Genomic DNA, 19,208 nt, shown 5'->3' with positions numbered 1-19,208 from the left:
TAGCTGCAAGATCCAGGTGTAAATGTCCAGAGCCTGCGGTAGAAATCTGGGGATATGGAGAGAGAATAGGTCCGGTATGCTCTGGTCTGAGTCGCGCTGTACAAAACTGCAGATAGCTTTTCGAGCTAATGGATAGCTGATGACCGCTAACAGTGGCTAGCTGAACTCCAACGTTACGTTAGCCAGTGGATTTCAGATTTAGGTAAATAATACTTCTTCTTTTAAATTGGTGAGGCACATTGCAGGAGAGTGTTTTGAGGTTGAGTTTTTAGAAAGAAAATATGTAAAAAGATATGCGAAGAAAATATATATATATATATATATATATATATATATATATATATATATATATATATATATATATATACGGGACACGACAAGAGGAGGACAAAGGACGTCTGACTGCTATGCCATCTTGAATGAATGACTATGATATGTCTAGTCCATGAGACCAGGCTGCTAACACAGTTCATGAGAATGTAAAAAGAATGCAACGTGGTACGTTTTACTAGCTACATCCCGCCTTAATTCTAGAATGAACCAATGGAAATACAGAAACAGACGTGCACGTAAATAAAGAGGACAAAGTGACCCTGCCTCTGTCCGTACACACTGGCAGGGCTGGATCTTTTTTAAATACAGAAACAGACGGCACGTAAATAAAGAGGGCAAAGTGACCCTGCCTCCGTCCGAACACACTTGCAGGGCTGCAGCTTTTGCACAAGCATATCGCGTGCTAGCCAGATTGCTAATTTAGCTAGCTGTAGGCCCTAGCCAGCATCCAATATCTGTTTTCCCCAAAAGTCGTCGACAATGTCAGCTTTTTCAGAGGCAGCGTTGGAGAAGAAACTATCGGAGCTTAGCAACTCCCAACAAAGTGTTCAGACACTGTCACTTTGGCTTATCCATCATAGAAAACACTCGAAGACCATCGTCAACGTTTGGTTCAACGAATTGAAAAAAGGTAATGTTAGTTAGTTATAGGTAAAGTATGTTCATCAATATTAACATGTATCTTCTATTTAGATATGACCGTGTAGTCATTCATATCAAGTGTAGCTAACTAACATGTTAACGAACAATTGCCAAGGTTAGCTAGCGTTCAAGCTTTTTAGCTAACTACTGTTAGCTGAACAAGCAATGTTAGCAACTTAGCTTATTAGCTCGCTAGATGGCTAACCGTTGGAAGTAAACAAACACCAAATGTCGTTGGCCACATAAGTCTACTAACCGTGTCATCAATTTATCTCATCTAAATAACGTAAATCTGTCAGCTACTGGCGGTTGGATACTTTACTAACTAGCTAACTTGTTTGTCAATTGTGTTGCTAGCTTACAGTAGTTAACTGATGAAGTGCAAATAAAGGCTTGCTAACAAGCTAGTTAACAAACTTAACAATAACGTTGTAGCTCGCTGGAAGGGTGCTTGGGGATAGTCGATTACCAATCAATATACATTTACATTTTAGTCATTTAGCAGACGCTCTTATCCAGGGCGACTTACAGTAGTGAATGCATACATTTCATACATTTTTATCAACCTGCTAAGGTATTGCTTGACTGGACAACAAGACTGGCACGAGGCCCCAGTCAAGCCAGCCAGCGGCTAGCTAGGTACCTCAAGTCCTTTTATGAAGTTGCAATTTAGTTAACTGCCTAGTTAATACAGTGCCTTCAGAAAGTATTCCCTTTGACTTATTCCACATCTTGTTGTTACAGCCTGAATTCCAAATAGATTGTAGCAAATGTATTAGATGAAATTCAGAAATATCTGATTTCCATAAGTATTCACACCCCTGAGTCGTATTTTGTAAAAGCATATTTGGCAGTGATTACAACTTTGAGTCGTCTTGGGTATGAATCAGCTTTGCACAACTGGATTTGAAGATTTTCTCACGGTCTTCCTTGCATATTTACTCAAACTCTGAATTTGGATGGGGAGCGGCGGGGAAGGATAATCTTCTTTACACAGATTTGCATTCAGGCCATGGAGTGCAATTTGTTTCTAACAGATTCTTGTTTAAACTGTCACTATGGGTTATTTTGTATGTGTTTGTTGATGGGTGAGAATAAAAATCAATTTTGAATTTGGGCTGTAAGTCAAGGGGTATGAATACTTTTTGAATTCCTTTATCTCAAAGTTGGGTCATTGGAGTGATTTCTCTGATCGTGAATGACAATGCAGTAACTATTAGCTAGCTACTCATTTGAGTCCTAAAACCAGGTAGTCTTGTTACAGGTAGAACCCCTCACATTGGGACCCCACTTTACTGTCATATTTCCTAGTATGTTCTACTTAACATCAGGGTGAACTAGGGTCAGTGTTGCCGCCCATAAAAAATGTACATGTAAGTGGGTTATAGCTAGCCCAAGATGTTCTTAAGGAGTAATGTTGGTCTCCTTAAGGTCCAAGGACCTCATGTTATTTTCAGAGGTAGACTGCCTCTGGCAGCTACAGTGCATTTGGAAAGTATTCAGACCTCTTCCCTTTTCTACATTTTGCTACTTTACATGCTGACAACACCACTCATGAAATAAATGTACACGTTATTCAATCATTGCACCCACACTAATCACGAGCGTCTGTGTAGCCAGGCGCTAAAATAGAACTTGGTTCTATGTGATGCTTGATGGGCTGCAAGTCCCGCCTCTCCCATCTCATAGTTTTTTTAGGAGTGTATACCCACGTGGGGATTGAAAGTTGAACTGAGGTCCACACCAGTCGGTAGTGGTAATGCACCTTAAGGTTGGTTGCCAACCGCCATAGAGTCCGAAGAAGCCTGAAGGAGGAGAGATTACTTGAAACCAATGTTTACCCTTTTATATGTGGATTAATTGTCAGAGTGGAGGTCCATGTGCATTTCAGAAAAAATAACAACACAATGTTTATATCCCAGGGCAAATTAGCTAGCAACAGCAAGCTAGCTAGTTCAATTACCATATGTTTAATGCTTTTCGACCTGTCCCGGAATTAATATAGCTGGTTCAGAGTTCGTTTTGATATTTCAACCTGCGTGTCCTGATCGCGTCTGTGGGTGGACAAAATCAACATGCGGTCTGGTCAGCATGTTAATCTAAAATGTATTAAATACATGTTTTTTCCCCCTCAATCTACACACAATACCCCATAATGACAAAGCTGAAACAGGTTTTTAGAAATTTTAGGAAATGTATTAAATAAAACGGGTACCTTATTTACATGAGTATTATTACCTTTTGCTTTGAGACTCGAAATTGAGCTCAGGTGCATCCTGTTTCCATTGATCATCCTTGATGTTTCTACGACTTGGAGTCCACCTGTGGCAAATTTAAATTGATTCTACATGATTTGGAAAGGCACACACCTGTCTATATAACGTCCCACAGTTGACAGTGCAGGTCAGAGCAAAAACCAATCCACGAGGTTGAAGGAATTGTCCATAGAGATCCAAGACAGGATTGTGTCGAGCCACAGATCTGGGGAAGGGTACCAAAAATGTCTGCTGCATTGAAGGTCTCCAAGAACACAGTGGCCGCCATCAGTCTTAAATGGTAGAAGTTTGGAACCACCAAGACTCTTCCTAGAGCTGGCCGCCTGGCCAAACTGAGCAATCGGTGAAGGGCCTTGGTCAGGGAGGTGACCAAGTACCCGATCGTCACTCTGACAGAGCTCTTGAGTTTTCTCTGTGGAGGTGGGAGAACCTTCCAGAAGGACAACCAGCTCTGCAGCACTCCACCCATCAGGCCTTTATGGTAGAGTGGCCAGACGGAAGCCACTCCTCAGTAAAACGCACATGACAGCTCGCTTGGCATTTGCCAAAAGGCACCTAAAGACTCTCAGACCATGAGAAGCAAGATGTTCTGGTCTGATGAAACCAAGATTGAACTCTTTGGCCTGAATGCCAAGTGTCACGTCTGTAGCAAACCTTGCACCATCCCAACGGTGACGCATGTTCGGGGCAGCATCATGCTATGGGGATGTTTTTCAGCGGCAGGGACTGGGAGACTAGTCAGGATCGAGGCAAAGATGAACGAAGCGAAGTACAGAGATCCTTGATGAAAACCTGCTCATGACCTCTGACTAGGGCAAAGTTTCACTTTCCAACAGGAGAGACCTGAAAATAGCTGTGCAGCGATGCTCCCCATCCAACCTGACAGCGCTTGAGAGGATCTGTTGAGAAGAATGGGAGAAACTCCACACATACAGGTGTCAAACCAAAGACTTGAGGCTGTAATCAATGCCAAGGTGCTTCAACAATGTACTGAGTAAAGGGTCTGAATACTTATGTAAATGTGATGTTTCAGTTTATTTGTAATAAATTTGAAAAATGTCAACTTGTTTTTTGCATTGTTATTATGGTGTGTGGATTGAGGGGAAAACAATTTAATCAATTTTAGGAGAAGGCTGTAATGTAACAATGTGGAAAAAGATAAGGTGTCTGAATACTTTATGAATGCACTGTAAATACTCCATCTAAACGTGAATTGATTCTCAATTGCTTTACGGTTCTAGAAACATACTGTAGAAATATAAACACGATGTGAAGTGTTGGTTTCATGAGCTGAAATGAAAGCTCCCAGAAATGTTCTTATCCATAAGATTATTTCTAACTTTGCACAAATTTCTTTACATCCCTCTTAGTGAGCCTTTCTCATTTTCCAAGTTAATACATCCACCTGACAGGGATATCAAGACGCTGATTAAATGGTATTATCATTACACGGTTGCGCTTTGTACTGGGACAAAAGGCCACTCTAAAATGTGCGGTTTTGTCATACAATACACGCAATTGGCATGCTGACTGCAGGAATGTCCACAGGACCTGTTTCCAGAACTGAATGTTAATTTCTCCACCATAAACTGACTCCAATGTCGTTTTGTAGCATTTGGCAGGTAGTTTTGGTGTTTTGCCATGTGAAATCTTGTCAGAAACCGTCTCAGGGAAGATAATCTGCATGCTCGTCGTCCTCACCAGGGTCTTTGCCTGATTGCACTTTGGCGTCGACAGTGGGCAAATGCTCACCTACCATGGCCACCGGCACACTGGAGAAGTGTGCTTTTCACGGATGAATCCGTTTCAACTGTACATGGCAGATGGTGTCGTGTGGGTGGGCGCTTCGCTCATGTCAACATTGAACAGATTGCCCTGTGGTGGGGTTATGGAATGGGCAGGCTTAAGCTACAGACAACAATTGCATTTTATTGATGGCAATTTGACGAAATCCTGAGGCCCATTGTCGTGCCATTCATCATCCTCCCCCTTATGTTTCAGCATGGTAATGCACGGCCCCATGTCGCAAGGATCTGTACACTATTCCTGGAAGCTGAATGTAATTTCTTCCATGGCCTGCATACTCACCAGACATGTCACCCATTGAGCATGTTTGGGATGCTCTGGATCGCTACGTGCGACAGCATTCAAGTTCCCGCCAATATCCAGCAACTTCGCACAGCTATTGAAGAGGAGTAGGACAACGTTCCACAGGCCACAATCAACAGCCTGATCAACTCTATACAAAGGAGATGTGTTGCGCTGCATGAGGCAAATGGTGGTCACACCAGATACTGACTGGTTTTCTGTTCCACGCCCCTACTTTATAATTTTTTTGTAAGATATCTGTGACCAACAGATGCATATCTGTAGTCCCAGTCATGTGAAATCCATAGATTAGAGCCTAATTAATGTATTGCAATTGACTGATTTCCTTCTATGAACTCAGTAAAACGATGAAATTGTTGCGTTTATTCAGTGTGAATCCCTATTTTGCTTTCATCACAAAATAATTGTACAAATGCATAATTGTTTTAACCAGCTTTATCGCGGTTGCAGCCAACTGTATTTTTCAGTTGCAGCATGTTTCTGACTGCCGTTACACACAGATGATCGGCGTGCTATGTAGTCCCTCGGTCTTCCGTAAACACTCGCTGTAACATGGAGACATGGCCGTGTGGGAACACTAACCCGATGACGGTTTGTATCAATTTAACTTTTAGTTCAATTGTTATTTCTCGCTGATATGAAAGATACAGTCCTTACGCTTCCAAAACCGTACGGCAGGCGCTGCGCGTTGATGTTCAGACATTAACTAAACTCCCCTGTACAGAAGACTCCTTCGTCCAATGACTTGTGGAATGGAATGGCGTCATCATCAAGTGGTAGGTTATAGCCTATATGCTTCATGCATCTGTTAAAAATTATTGCAAAGTGCCTCTTAGGAAATGTTTTCCAAAAATGTTTCTCTGCATCACATCACTGCACATGAGTGATGGGCTATATCTGTGAACTAGGTTGACTGAAATTAGCCTACATTCCCTGCTTTACCAATGAATGTTCACAATAAAATTACACGGAAACACTAATGGTACTTTTTTGTGTGTTTTAAGGATTTCTTACACTACACTGCCACAAGGTCTCAATGATTACAACAGGTTCCCACAGGTATTCAATGACTGCCATATTCAGCTTATGGGTGGCTAATTATTTTGGTCTTTTGCCATGTGAAATTGATGATGAGCTGTTATGTAAAATGTGTTGGGGAAGAGGACAATCAGCATTGTATGACATTGCCTACTGGTACTTGTAGCTGTCTCTCGTTTTAAAGCCTTCTGCCTAAATACAAATCTGTGCTAGTTGAGCTATGGAGTGGTATTTGATGCAGTCTGTGTCTTTTTGTTAAGAGCCCAATGATATCCCATTTGGGCCTCGATATTTTGGGAACTGCTCACTCTTTTCTGTGGACTGGGAATAGCATCTGATCTCTTAGCATTGCTCTGCCTGTAGTCTACTCATGGTTAGTTGTGCTCTCATTTTTGTAGGTTTCTTTGTCATCACTGTTTCTTTTGTCATAGGTGTTTTGAATTTGTTCACTAACAATGTCACAGGGTTAGCTCTGGCTTCAAGTCCTTATGAACAGCTACGAAGTCTTTTGTGCTGTGTACAGTCTGTGCTTAAACCTTCAATGCCACAAGTTCACAGTACAGTGTCGGTAGATTTACATTTTTATGTTACCTTAACTTTATTTATTAAAGCCGTAAGCCATTGCAAAGGCTACGAGTAGTACCTCCTTTCTTGACACAAGCATTAATGGAACAGGGTTTAAATGGATGTGGTGTGCAGTTCTTAAAATGTCCTCTTATTAGGGGCCCTTGTGACCGTGTGTGGGGGGGGGGGCTGCACTCTCGCGACAGTAACCAGGGACGGGCATGACCAGCTTTTTGTTTACTTAGGCTGATCACTCAGGGGGAGAAACCCTGAAGGCAGATCCACCTCCTACAATAGAGCTATATAACACCTGTTTGTCAACTGCGTTATGATGTGTGTGGGCAATGGAGATATGGCTGTAATATGCAGCTTCATATTGTTCTGCTGTTAGTCAACCAGTGTTATGTTAAGGCCTAGCTGGGTTCTAAGTTAGTCATGTGTAGTCTGCCTGAGTCGTCCTCTCCCCTGTAACTATTCCCCTGGTCCTTGCTGTAAATGACAATGTGTTCTGTTAACTTGCCTTGTAAAATAAGGGATAAAGGTATCCTGAGTTGAAACCCAGCAGGAGCATTTGACACTTGCCTCTGTTGCTTTGTGTAAGATCACTCTGCTTTCACTGTTTCCCACACTTGACTGTGATCTGTCTGCAGCCAAGGTATCCAGGAAGCTCACCTTCCTCTACCTTGCCAACGATGTCATCCAGAACAGCAAGAAGAAAGGACCCGAGTTTACCCAGGACTTTGCTCCTGTCATCGTTGATGCCTTCAAACACGTGTCCAGGTGAGATAATCAAACCTGGCTCCCGCTGTTTTAGCTATAGTCGTGATTGGCGCATGAGCCTTCTGATGGTAATTGGACGTGTGTGTGTGTGCAGGGATGGAGAAGATGGATGTAAGAAACAGCTGGGCCGGGTTCTGTCCATCTGGCAGGAGAGGGCTGTGTATGAGAATAACCTGCTGGACCAGCTCTCTCACGTTCTGCGTAAGTACCCTCCTAACCAACGGACTCCTCGGGTGTGTCCATAGTCTTAAGTGTTTTCCTGGCCTCTTCCATCTACTCTGATCTGAAAACATAGTGTATTCAGACTCCTTCACTTTCTACATTTTGTTACATTGCAGCCTTATTCTAAAATGGATTAAATATTATTTTCATGTCTACACACAATACCCCATAATGACAAAGCGAAACAGGTTCAGTTTTTTGCACAATTTAACTTTTTTTTTAACAGATACCTTAGATGTTCAGACCCTTTGCTATGACACTTGAAATTGAGCTTAGGTGCATCCTGTTTCCATTGATACTTGTTGTTTCTACGACTTGATTGGAGCACCTGTGGCAAATTCAATTGATTGGACATGATTTGGAAAGGCACACCCCTGTCTATATAACATCCCACAGTTGACAGTGCATGTCAGAGCAAAAACCAAGCCATGAGGTTGAAGGAATTGTCCATAGAGATCCAAGACAGGATTGTGTCGAGTCACAGATCTGGGGAAGGGTACCAAAAATGTCTGCAGCATTCAAAGTCTCCAAGAACACAGTGGCCTCCATTCTTAAATGGAAGAAGTTTGGAACCACCAAGACTCTTCCAAGAGCTTGCCGCCTGGCCAAACTGAGCAATCAGTGGAGAAGGGCCTTGGTCAGGGAGGTGACCAAGTACCTGATCGGCACTCTGACAGAGCTCTAGAGTTCCTCTGTGGAGATGGTTGTCCTTGTGGAAGGTTCTCCCATCTCTGCAGCACTCCACCCATTAAACCTTTATGGTAGTGGCCAGACGGAAGAATCTCCTCAGTAAAAGGCACATGACAGCCCGCTTGGATTTTGCCAAAAGGCACCTAAAGGACTCGCAGACCATGAGAAACAAGATTCTCTGGTCTGATGAAACCAAGATTGAACTCTGCCCTGAATGCCAAGTGTCACGTCTGGAGGAAACCTGGCACCATCCCTACAGAAAAGTGTGATATTGGTGGCAGCAGCATGCTTTGGGGATGTTTTTCAGTGGCAGGGACTGGGAGACTAGTCAGGATCGAGGAAAGATGAACGGAGCAAAGTACACATCCTTAATGAGGGGCAGGGCTGAGTGGGGGCGGATTTTTTAATTTTTTTACAGGCGTGCATTGCGTTAACCAGCCTCATAATAGCTCACTTCCAATCTGGTTAGTTTCTCTAAACTCTGAATAGAATAGGAATTGAGTTATAGGCCTACTCAGTCTGCCTCTAACCGACCTATACCATAGTAGACCATATAGCCCATCTATCCTGTTTAAAAAAGATTGAAGACAAACTGAATTTGGTTCCATTTCAACATTTATTAGTGAAACCAAATTGCTGTAACATAAAAATGATATCAAATAGCCTAGTACACACACCAAAACTTGTTCAAAGCAAAAGGCTATTGCACAGGAAAAACGTGGACGGTTGGGCGCATCGCAAATTCCGAACCGCTTGAGAGCAACATGATAAACTAAAGCACTCATCATAGGGGACGATTTCAGAATGACTGCTAAGGCTTGATCATACATTTAATTGGGTAACCTAGCCTACAAAAAATGTAACTATCCGTATGTTCAAATCAAAACACCAGATTTTAACATGACATCAATAACGCAGCCACATCCTGTGTCCCTGGTGCCGATGCGTTCAGAAATCAAGATGCTTTAGTGTTTTGTTTTAAAAGCTCCTACCAAGGCCAAGAGAACACACTTTTCAGTGAGAACAGAAATGAGACTTATTTTTTCAAATATGTAGCCTATGATGCCATTCTCGATCATTTTAGGGAGAACGAACTACTTGGCCTACATTTGAACACCTCCGCAGAAGCTTTGCTATTCAGCGTCTTCCCAATTAAGTAGTAGCCTAGTTTTTGTTAGGCCCTAGTTCTTTTCAAGTAGTCAAGCACTAGGGCAGCCCACCTCTTCCAATGCATTGTGGAAAAGTGTGCATCAAATTCTACTAGATGAAGAGATGAAATGAGTAGAACATCCTGGCATTTAAAACACTTGATTTTAGAAAATTCACATAGTGTATATAAAAATAAAATAAATGTAATTTCTTATACTGGGAATGAGTGCGTTGTTCCTGCTAGTCGTTGATTTCGGCAGCGCATCCCTATATCTTATTGATCAGCTGAAATGAGTGACATCTAGGAATTTATACTAGATTTTCAAAATGTCTCATTCTGTTAAACTTTAAAAAAAAAAATTTTATTGCTCACTCACTTCCGTCCTAGTAGGCCAATTATGTGTATTCAGACATGGCCAGTGTCAAAGGATGTGACATAGTATTCATATCAGTGTGTTGTCATCCTCCCATGAGCGCTCACCCTGTATCCATGTTCCACAGTGGGCGAGAAGGCCAAGAAGAGGCCGTATGAGGAGATTCAACTGGATGACCAGGACCTGGCCTCCCAGAGCTCCCCAGCAGAGCCCCCACAGGTACAGGCCAACCCAACACCTCACAGGGGGGGTGGTGTGGACTGTGTGAGGGCGCTGTTTAATGGCTAGGTTCATTCAACCCATCTGAGGTACTTTCTGTTGTTGCATTTACCTCTTCGTATCCCACTTGATGTTTTTTTTGTATCCGCATGGCTTTAAGAGTTTTTGTTAGTTCCTTGTTTTCTTAGATGTTTGGCCTGCTTTCTAACTGCAATGTGGGGCTCTGTCCCCATCTGTAATTTCTTCCTTCTCTTCTCCTGTTTTTCCTCACTCTCCCCCTTCCCTCTTTTTCTACCCCTCACTCTCAGACGGCAGAGTTAATCCGGGCCCTGCAGGAACTGGAGAATGCAGCCACTGGGGACTCGGCGCTGTGCCAGCGGATCTCCTGCCTGCCTGCTGAGGTGCTGGACACGTCACTACTGCACAGGATCACAGGTGGGCCCTGGCATACACTCCTCTCACACTCTTGCTCTAGCTACAGTCAGCCCTGCGGAATGCTCCCGAGTGCTGCTGTTGGCATGGGTGGTCAGGAGGGTGGTTCTACTCCAGACCATGGCTTGGCTGTTGCACTACTGCTGTGTTGACCCCTGCAAGTGCCCTAGCTGTGTATAGCCTAGTTTTTGATGTTTCGGGGGAATGTGTTAGTGATGTCTTCTGAAATCTGACAGACACCATGCTACACATAAACCATACTTAGTCAGTTAAACAAACTGTATATTAGTTGGCCCTACAATTAGCAAGTTTCTCAATCACATACAGTACATTTGACTTTTTCCACATTTTGTTACGTTACGGCCTTATTCTAAAATTGACTAAATAGTTTTTTCCCCATCAATCTACACACACTACCTCATCGTAACAAAGCAAAAACAGGTTTTTGGATGTTTTTGCGTAGTTTTATAAAAATCACATTTCCATTAGTATTCAGACTCTTTACTCAGTACTTTGTTGAAGCACCTTTGGCAGCGATTACAGTCTTGGGTATGATGCTACAAGCTTGGCACACCTGTATTTTGGGAGTTTCTCCCATTCTCCTCTGTAGAAACTCTCAAGCTCAGGTTGGATGGGGAGTGTTGCTGCACATCTATTTTCAGGTCTCTCCAGAGATGTTCGATCGGGTTCAAGTCCGGGCTCTGACTGTGCCACTCGGACATTCAGAGACGTGTCCCGAAGCCACTGCTGCATTGTCTTTTCTCTTTGCTTAGGGTTGTTGTCCTGTTGGAAGGTGAACCTTTGACCCAGTCTGAGGTCCTGAGCGCTCTGGAGCAGGTTTTCATCAAGGATCTCTCTGTACTTTGCTCCGTTCATCTTTCCCTCGATCCTGACTAGTCTCCCAGTCCCTGCCGCTGAAAAACATCCCCATAGCATGATGCTGCCACCATGCTTCACCGTAGGGATGGTGCCAGGTTTCTTTCAGATGTGACGCTTGGCATTCAGGCCAAAGAGTTCAATCTTGGTTTTATCAGACCAGAGAATCGTGTTTCTCATGGTCTGAGAGTCCTTTAGGTACCTTTTGGCAAAATCCAAGCGGGCTGTCATGTGCCTTTTTTTAGTGAAGAGTGGCTTCTGTCTGGCCACTATACCAAAGATGCCTGATGGGTGGAGTGCTGCAGAGATGGTTGGACCTCTGTCAGTGAACGTCTGGTTCTTGGTCACCTCCCTGACCAAGGCCCTTCTCCCCTGATTGCTCATTTTGGCTGGGCGGCCAGTTCTAGGAAGATTCTTGGTGGTTCTAAACTTCCATTTAAGAATGGAGGCCACTGTGTTCTTGGGGACCTTCAAAGCTGCAGACATTTTTTGGTACCCTTCCCCAGATCTGTGCCCTGACACAATCCTGTCTCGGCACTCTACGGACAATTCCTTCGACCTTATGGCTTGGTTTTTTTCTCTGATATTGTCAATTGGGGGACCTTTTATATAGAAAGGTGTACCTTTCCAAATCATGTTCAATCAATTGAATTTACTACAGGTGGACTCCAATTAGGGTTGCAAATGTTCGGAAACTTTCTGGTAAATTTCCGGAAGTTTTCCTTGAAGTTTGGGGAATTTTGTTTTAATTCATCAAAAGTGGGATACATAAGGCAATTCTAGTTCTTGTGGCATATTTTGGTTAAACTATCCCCAATTCAATGGAATTGCAACCCTCTGCATGTACAGTGCACTCTTCCATTACATGTGCAGCTGATTCTCAAGATCTTGCACACTAATGAGATGCTATTGATCCCACACTATCTGTGCCAAGGACTACATGCTTTCTGGTAAGTTTTGATTACAATACTGGGTGCGATGAATATATTTTAAGACAAGATTATTATTATTTTTTTAACTTGTAAATAGTAGCCTACAGCAAAGTGTTTAAATGTTTTTGCTACTATGTGGGTTTTAGCTTGCTTGAGCCTGCTAACTGAGTGTTAATTCACCTGTTTCCATACATGTTTAATTTAAAACATTCATCTTACAAAGGAGTTGTTTAATCTAACTGCCTAACTATATATCTGTACATGGAATTGTTTTATTTTTTTAACTCTTTTTTTCTTATCTTTACAGGACAATGCCACTGGCACGATCTGATGTGTGGAGACGTTTCACTGCAGCTAATGTAGGAGGAAAAGCTATGTACATTTGCAAATACTGTGAGAATGCAACAAAGATGCAGAATCATCTGGCCGAGTGCATAAAGTTCCCTCAGAGCTCACAACAAGCAACCTCTGACAAAAGTCCCTCTACTTCTATTCGAGGTGAAAATGATGAATCGGACACTATCAATAGCAACAGCTCATGGGCCTCCTGGAATCAGTTTTTTGTTTTGTTTTACTCAATAGAGAAATGCTGATGAATGTCTTGCTCAAGCAGTGTATGCAACTCACCTCTGCTCACAGGCAATGTGTATTGGAAGATATTTTTTTCTTATCCTGTCTGATGCTCAGACTCTGCTTGCAGATGTAAGAGAAGAACTCTGTACTGCCCTGCCCACTTCACTGTTGGTCCAAGCAGAGAACTGCAGTTCTGAAATGCATTAAAAAGCGTAAAGACTTCTGCCTGAAGCCCATACATGCCACAGTGTACGTGTTGGACCCCAAGTATGCTGGCAAGAGCATCCTGTCTGATGCGGAGATCAACAAGGCCTATGGTGTCATCAGTACCGTGTCTCGGCACCTTGGCCTGGATGAGGGCAAGGTTCTTGGCAGTCTGAAGTACACTTCCAAGCAAGGGCTTTGGGATGGAGATGCAATATGGCAGTCGTGCCAGCATATCTCATCAGCCACCTGGTGGAAGGGACTTGGTGGATCTGAGGCTCTTTCCCCTGTTGCCCCCATCTTCCAAATCCCACCAACATCACCCGCCTCAGAGCGCAACTGGTCCTTTTTTGTGCACACACACCAAAGTACGCAACAGGCTGACCAATACAAGGTTTGAAAAATCGGTGGCCATCCAGGCAAATTTTGGCTTTTTGAGCCTGACAACGAGCCATCAAGGTTGGAAAGTGACATGAGGCCTCAGTCTGATGTTCAAGAGGTGGACATTGAGGAGGTCCAGGGAGAAGACATGGGAGACAACCAAAGCTTTAGTTTCTAGACTATCATTTTAGATGTTAAAAATGCTTTTGGGAGATGTGATGGATCATTCAAAATTCTCTTTTGTTCAGTGAAATCATGCCATGTGAAGAGACAACTCATTTAATTAAAGTTCAATTTGTAACAATTGTTTTTTTATTATTTCTATTGGAAGGATTTAATCATTTGCAATTGTCCACTTCAGGTAAAATGTTTGTCGCCATATATGGTAAATATATCCAATGCAAAAAAATCTACATTTTTAAATGGTATTAATATTAATTCCCATACTTTACCATGGAAAGTTTCCACCTCTGGATATTCCCCAAAATGTGCAACCCTAACTCCAATCAAGCTGTAGAAACATCTCAAGGATGATCAATGGGGCGGCAGGTAGCCTAGTGGTTAGAGCGTTGGACTAGTAACCGAAAGGTTGCAAGATTGAATCCCCGAGCTGACAAGGTAAAAAAATCTGTCATTCTGCCCCTGAACAAGACCGTTAACCCACTGTTCCTAGGCTGTCATTGAAAATAAGAATTTGTTCTTAACTGACTTGCCTAGTTAAATAAAGGTAAAAAAAAAAAATGGAAACAGGATGCACCTGAGGCTAATTGAGTCTCATAGCAAGTGTCTGAATACTTATGTAAATAAGGTAACTTGAGGTATTAGTTTTATTTGTAATACATTTCTAAACCTGTTTTCACTTAGTCATTAATATTCTAAAATATTTTATGAATTTTAAAATAAAGCTGTAATGTAGCAAAATGTGGAAAAAGTTGTGGTCTGAATACTTTCCGACGGCACAAAGTCCCACCTCAGTTAGCCACAAATGACAAAGGGCTGTTAGGTTGGAGATGTAACGAAAGGCTCTTAAGTCCTCACCCGATTTACCTAAATGCCTTTTACAACCACCCTGTCAGTGCTTGATATCGTTTGTCATCGTTGGAGACACTCACTTGTTGCAATTAACCCATTCAGCTGAAATGAAGGCGTTCTCTCCTCCCTGTCTCAGATAAAGAGCAGGGTGAGCGCCTGTCCAGGCTGGTGGAGGAGGCTTGCATGCTGCTGGCAGACTACAGCGGACGTTTGGCGGCAGAGGTCGATGACCGGCGGCAGCTCACACGCACGCTCACCCTGTTTCTACACAGCCAGAGGGATGGCCTGGCCCAGAACGAGCAGAAACTAGAAGTGCGTAAATCATCTCTTTATTTTTTCACTACTCTTGTCATTCTCCAGCTTCATTCTGTCTCTCTCACATGTTCTGTTTTTGTAGCATGCTTTTTCCTCAGTTTGTGTCCTGTATCCCCTTAGCCTTTCAGGTGGTATGCTTTGAATGTCTCCAATTGAATCGAATGTGGACTGCTCACATTTTGCCACAAGCAACACTTCTGAAGTATAATGTTCTGTCCCTTACGGAGTAAAACTGTAATGGGACAAACAAAAAATATTTGGCCGTGTCCACTTGAGAGATGCACGCTTAACTGGAACTGTCATGCTAATCCTGAATTGATGTTGGTGGGAGATTTGCACAACAGTTTGAGTTAGATGTTTACCTCAAGTTAGGATTCAAGTCATTATACCTCTCTCCACTTTCCAGTGCTGTCATCCACATGATTAGTACAGGCCCACAATGCTTTAGCGAAGATTACATCTCTCACCCCATTACTTGCAGAACAACTATAATCTATTTCCATTGGTTTCTAATACACGGTGGAGGTAAAATGTCTTTTTGCAATTGCTGAATGCATAACTGTCCAGCCTTTACCCACAGGAAGTCGGCAAGATCAAGTATTCTGGTCTATGTATCTGCAGTTCAACAAATCTCTTGTAATAAAGGAAAAAAAAAAGAGAATAAAAATGAATCTGAGTGCTGTTATTTGCTTTTACTTGTGTGCATATTGGTGGGGGTGGGTTGAATGACTCCAGTCCTATTTGATAGACTTCTTGAGTTATGGTATTAAATAAATTAAACTCTTAAGCGTAACACTCAACTTCACCTGTTATCACATACACATTACATATTTTTGTATATCTAAACCCAAATACTTTACATTGGAAATAGCCATTGAGGTCATAGCTTCAACTAAGTATACCAGAGAAATGGGATTGAATGCTGTTTAAAAGTTCTACTCAATGCACAAAGTTATGACACAGGCTCACATGATATTTGTTAACTTATTTTAAGTGCATTTAGGTGTGGTTAGTACTATAACCTAACACTTATTCATATTCATGTTCAGCAGGTGTATATTGTGTTCATTGACCATTTATACTGGTCTTCAAATATGATTTTGGTTTCCTCTCAATTTGAATTGTCAAGCCCCTAAACCAGGTGTGGGCCACTTGCCCTAGAGGGCTGTAGTATGTGCAGGCTTTTGTTGCAGCCCAGCACTAACACCATCACTAATACTGGGTCACCCCTAATAGACAATTTTGTTTAATCGGGTGTTAGAGCCGGGCTGGAATAAAAAGCTGAACGCTGCAGCTCTCCAGGACTTGAGTTGCCCACCCCCTTTCTCTAAACACATGCCTCTTTGTGTCAGGACTATTGGCTATGGCTATTTTCTGACTTACCATGGCTGTTTACACTGGCAGCCGAATTCTGATATTTTCCTCATTGGTCTTTTGACCAATCACAGCTCTTTCAGAGCTGATCTGATTGGTCAGAAGACCAATAATTGAAAATATCAGAATTGGGCTGCCTGTGTAAACAGTCGTTTGTGCCCTGGGTTCAGGGTAGTTTTACTCTTCGACTCTGAGGATAGGGGGTTGACCTAGTATTTACTCAGTTGTGTAGGGGAGTCATACACTTCAGTTAAGGGGTTGTTTTCAAACTGGGCCTTTGTTACAGGCCTTAGCATATCCTTGACTTGCCTAGGTTGAATTTATCCCACACTATACTATTAATTTGACTGATTTAATGCTCAATTTGCATGTATTTGAATAGTTAGATGAGTTATACTGACTTAAAAATAGGCAGTAAGGAGAAACACCTTGGTTTTTCTCTGTAGTAAATACATGACTGGATCCAAACACTAGTTTCTGTCAATTCAAATTTAATGAAAGGATTTCATAGCTCACAACTAATGCCAGAATGGCTAGAGCAAAGTTCTTTCAGAAATATTTCCCTTGCCATCAATGCTGTGATCCTGATGTGAGAGGTTGATGTAGGGTGATGGTTTTCAGTTCAAGAAACAATTCCTAACAAACTAGTAATATACAACCATGGAGAAAGAATGCACAGCACAGTTTTCACTCACTAATCTATACTTTAATATGTTCTGTTTGCCACTTAAAGTAAATAGGACTTCACAATGAAACCGAAATGATTGAATGTCATCAGTTTACTCTGATGTGCCCAAGTTACTTTGTAAACCCTCCCTCTCCCTAACCATTGTGCTAAAAGGTTATGTCTAATAATTGAACAGTGTATCCCACTCGAAGTATGTTGTACAAAACATATCACACCACTCTTCATACCTACTCTTGTTTCAGGAGTACAAGCGCAAGCTGGCACGGGTGACCCAGGTACGGAAGGAGCTGCGTACTCGTCTCAGCAACCTACCAGACCTCTCTCTGCTCCCCAGTGTGACCAGTGGACATTTGCACCTGCCCTCATCTGGTGTCGAACTTTATGACCCCACAGCCTGACAGTTCACCTGTGCTTTTCACGCCTGACTGACCACCCACCCTCTGATTGACACATCTCTCACCATATCGTTTAACATCTGGACTTCACTTAGTGGACATCAGAGTCACTTAGTAACCTTTGATTGACGCATCTCCCAACCTAACATTGACCATATCCATCTTGCCATTGCGCTATTTACTGTTTGACCTAGGCTCTCTCCTATCTTTCCCCATGTAGTCATGTTTATCATTGCTCCCTGATTGACACTGTCCATGCCTCTCTTACCAGTCATCATGTAACCCTCCCTCCTATTTGCCAATAATCCCTCTTATTCTTTTCACAACAATAGATCATTCGTCTGATATATAATATATATATAGAATTGATATATCCTATGCTATCACATCTATTGCTATTTATTGAAAGGCATGACCCAGGTTTCCCATACATAATGAACTCTCTTCTTCCCCTATTGTGTTCTTCCTCTGAATACATGGCAATACAGTGGCTTTTACCGACAGTCTTCCCATGATATTCCTCTTCTGTTTTCCCCTCTTCTACCTAACCCCAACCTCTCCAAAATGGTCAGGAAGATATTGTTGTGATATTATTTTTGTATCGACAGGTATAGTGAATTTAGATAGCACCAGAAATTGTATACTGAAGTAGTCCCAATGAATACATCCCCTCTGTATGGTATCATTATAATCAGCTGCAGTATTTTATTACAAATGATTATCTTTGTGTTCTTTTATAACTGCTCTAAAGTATTCCCATTATGCGGACACAGCTCATGGGTTTTAGATCTTGCTCTTGGGTGCTTCACTAATAGCAGGGATTGTTGCTGTTTAAGTTCTATATCAATGGCCTTAAAATAATTAAGCATGTTCAGAGAAGTTCTCTTGCCCAGATTTAATTGTAAAATTAAATAGTTGGGAAATGTTAGGTTACTGTTAAAAGTAACAGGTTTGAATATGTTTCACTTGTTTTGAGAAAAGCTTTTGAGAATTGTAAACATTGTTCTTGAAGCGGATAACCAATTTATTTATTTTTACCACATAGACAAAGTTGCATGTAAATACTAGAAACCAATTGGTTTTATCTTGTATTGTCGTTATGGGCTCTCCAAGACCTGCTAGTCATTCCAAAAAATCCTTGAGTCTCATTGCAGATGCAGCTTTATAGAAGTTGAAGGTCTCCATAATAGTTGAAGCCTTTCCCATTTTGGAAGTGAGTTGAGACATCAGTGTTGTGTGCTTGTTTACTGTATTATTTACTGCCCCTTGGTTTTAACCTCTAGTGAATGTTGTTCAGCCGCCTATGACAGCTATGCTCTTTAAAGAACTTGAAGGGCCCCACTGTTTGCAAAACCATACCTTATAACTTACTTACTTGACTGATTTGTAAGTGTTCATTGAAACACATTGTTGTAACGCGTTCAGTTCTCAGAACCAAATAAACAGCAAAACAGAGGATAATCTATCAAGACTTGTCATGTTTGTCTGCATCAATCCATAATTATTTATTTTGGGATGATTATTACTTGTAGTTTTACAATGTGCATGTGTTCTTACAGTGACACATGACCTCTAAAAATGCAGTACTTTCAATGTCACATTGTAAAGCG

General features: G+C 42.0%; 1 protein-coding gene across 1 annotated transcript; it reads left to right on the top strand.

The window, feature by feature from the left end:
• Positions 1 to 516: 516 nt before the first annotated feature.
• Positions 517 to 19,063, top strand: LOC106588900 (regulation of nuclear pre-mRNA domain-containing protein 1A). Its single transcript, XM_014178440.2, has 7 exons — positions 517 to 964; positions 7,613 to 7,742; positions 7,837 to 7,943; positions 10,305 to 10,396; positions 10,705 to 10,831; positions 14,963 to 15,138; positions 17,446 to 19,063. The coding sequence occupies exons 1-7, from the start codon at positions 814 to 816 to the stop codon at positions 17,599 to 17,601; spliced, it is 939 nt and encodes a 312-aa protein (XP_014033915.1). The 5' UTR covers positions 517 to 813; the 3' UTR covers positions 17,602 to 19,063.
• Positions 19,064 to 19,208: the final 145 nt, after the last annotated feature.

Source organism: Salmo salar, chromosome 27, assembly GCF_965601325.2.
Source record: "Salmo salar chromosome 27, fSalSal1, whole genome shotgun sequence".
NCBI lineage: Eukaryota > Metazoa > Chordata > Actinopteri > Salmoniformes > Salmonidae > Salmo > Salmo salar.
The sequence above is the reverse complement of the archived record's forward strand: the minus strand, read 5'-3'. Positions and strand labels throughout refer to the sequence as shown.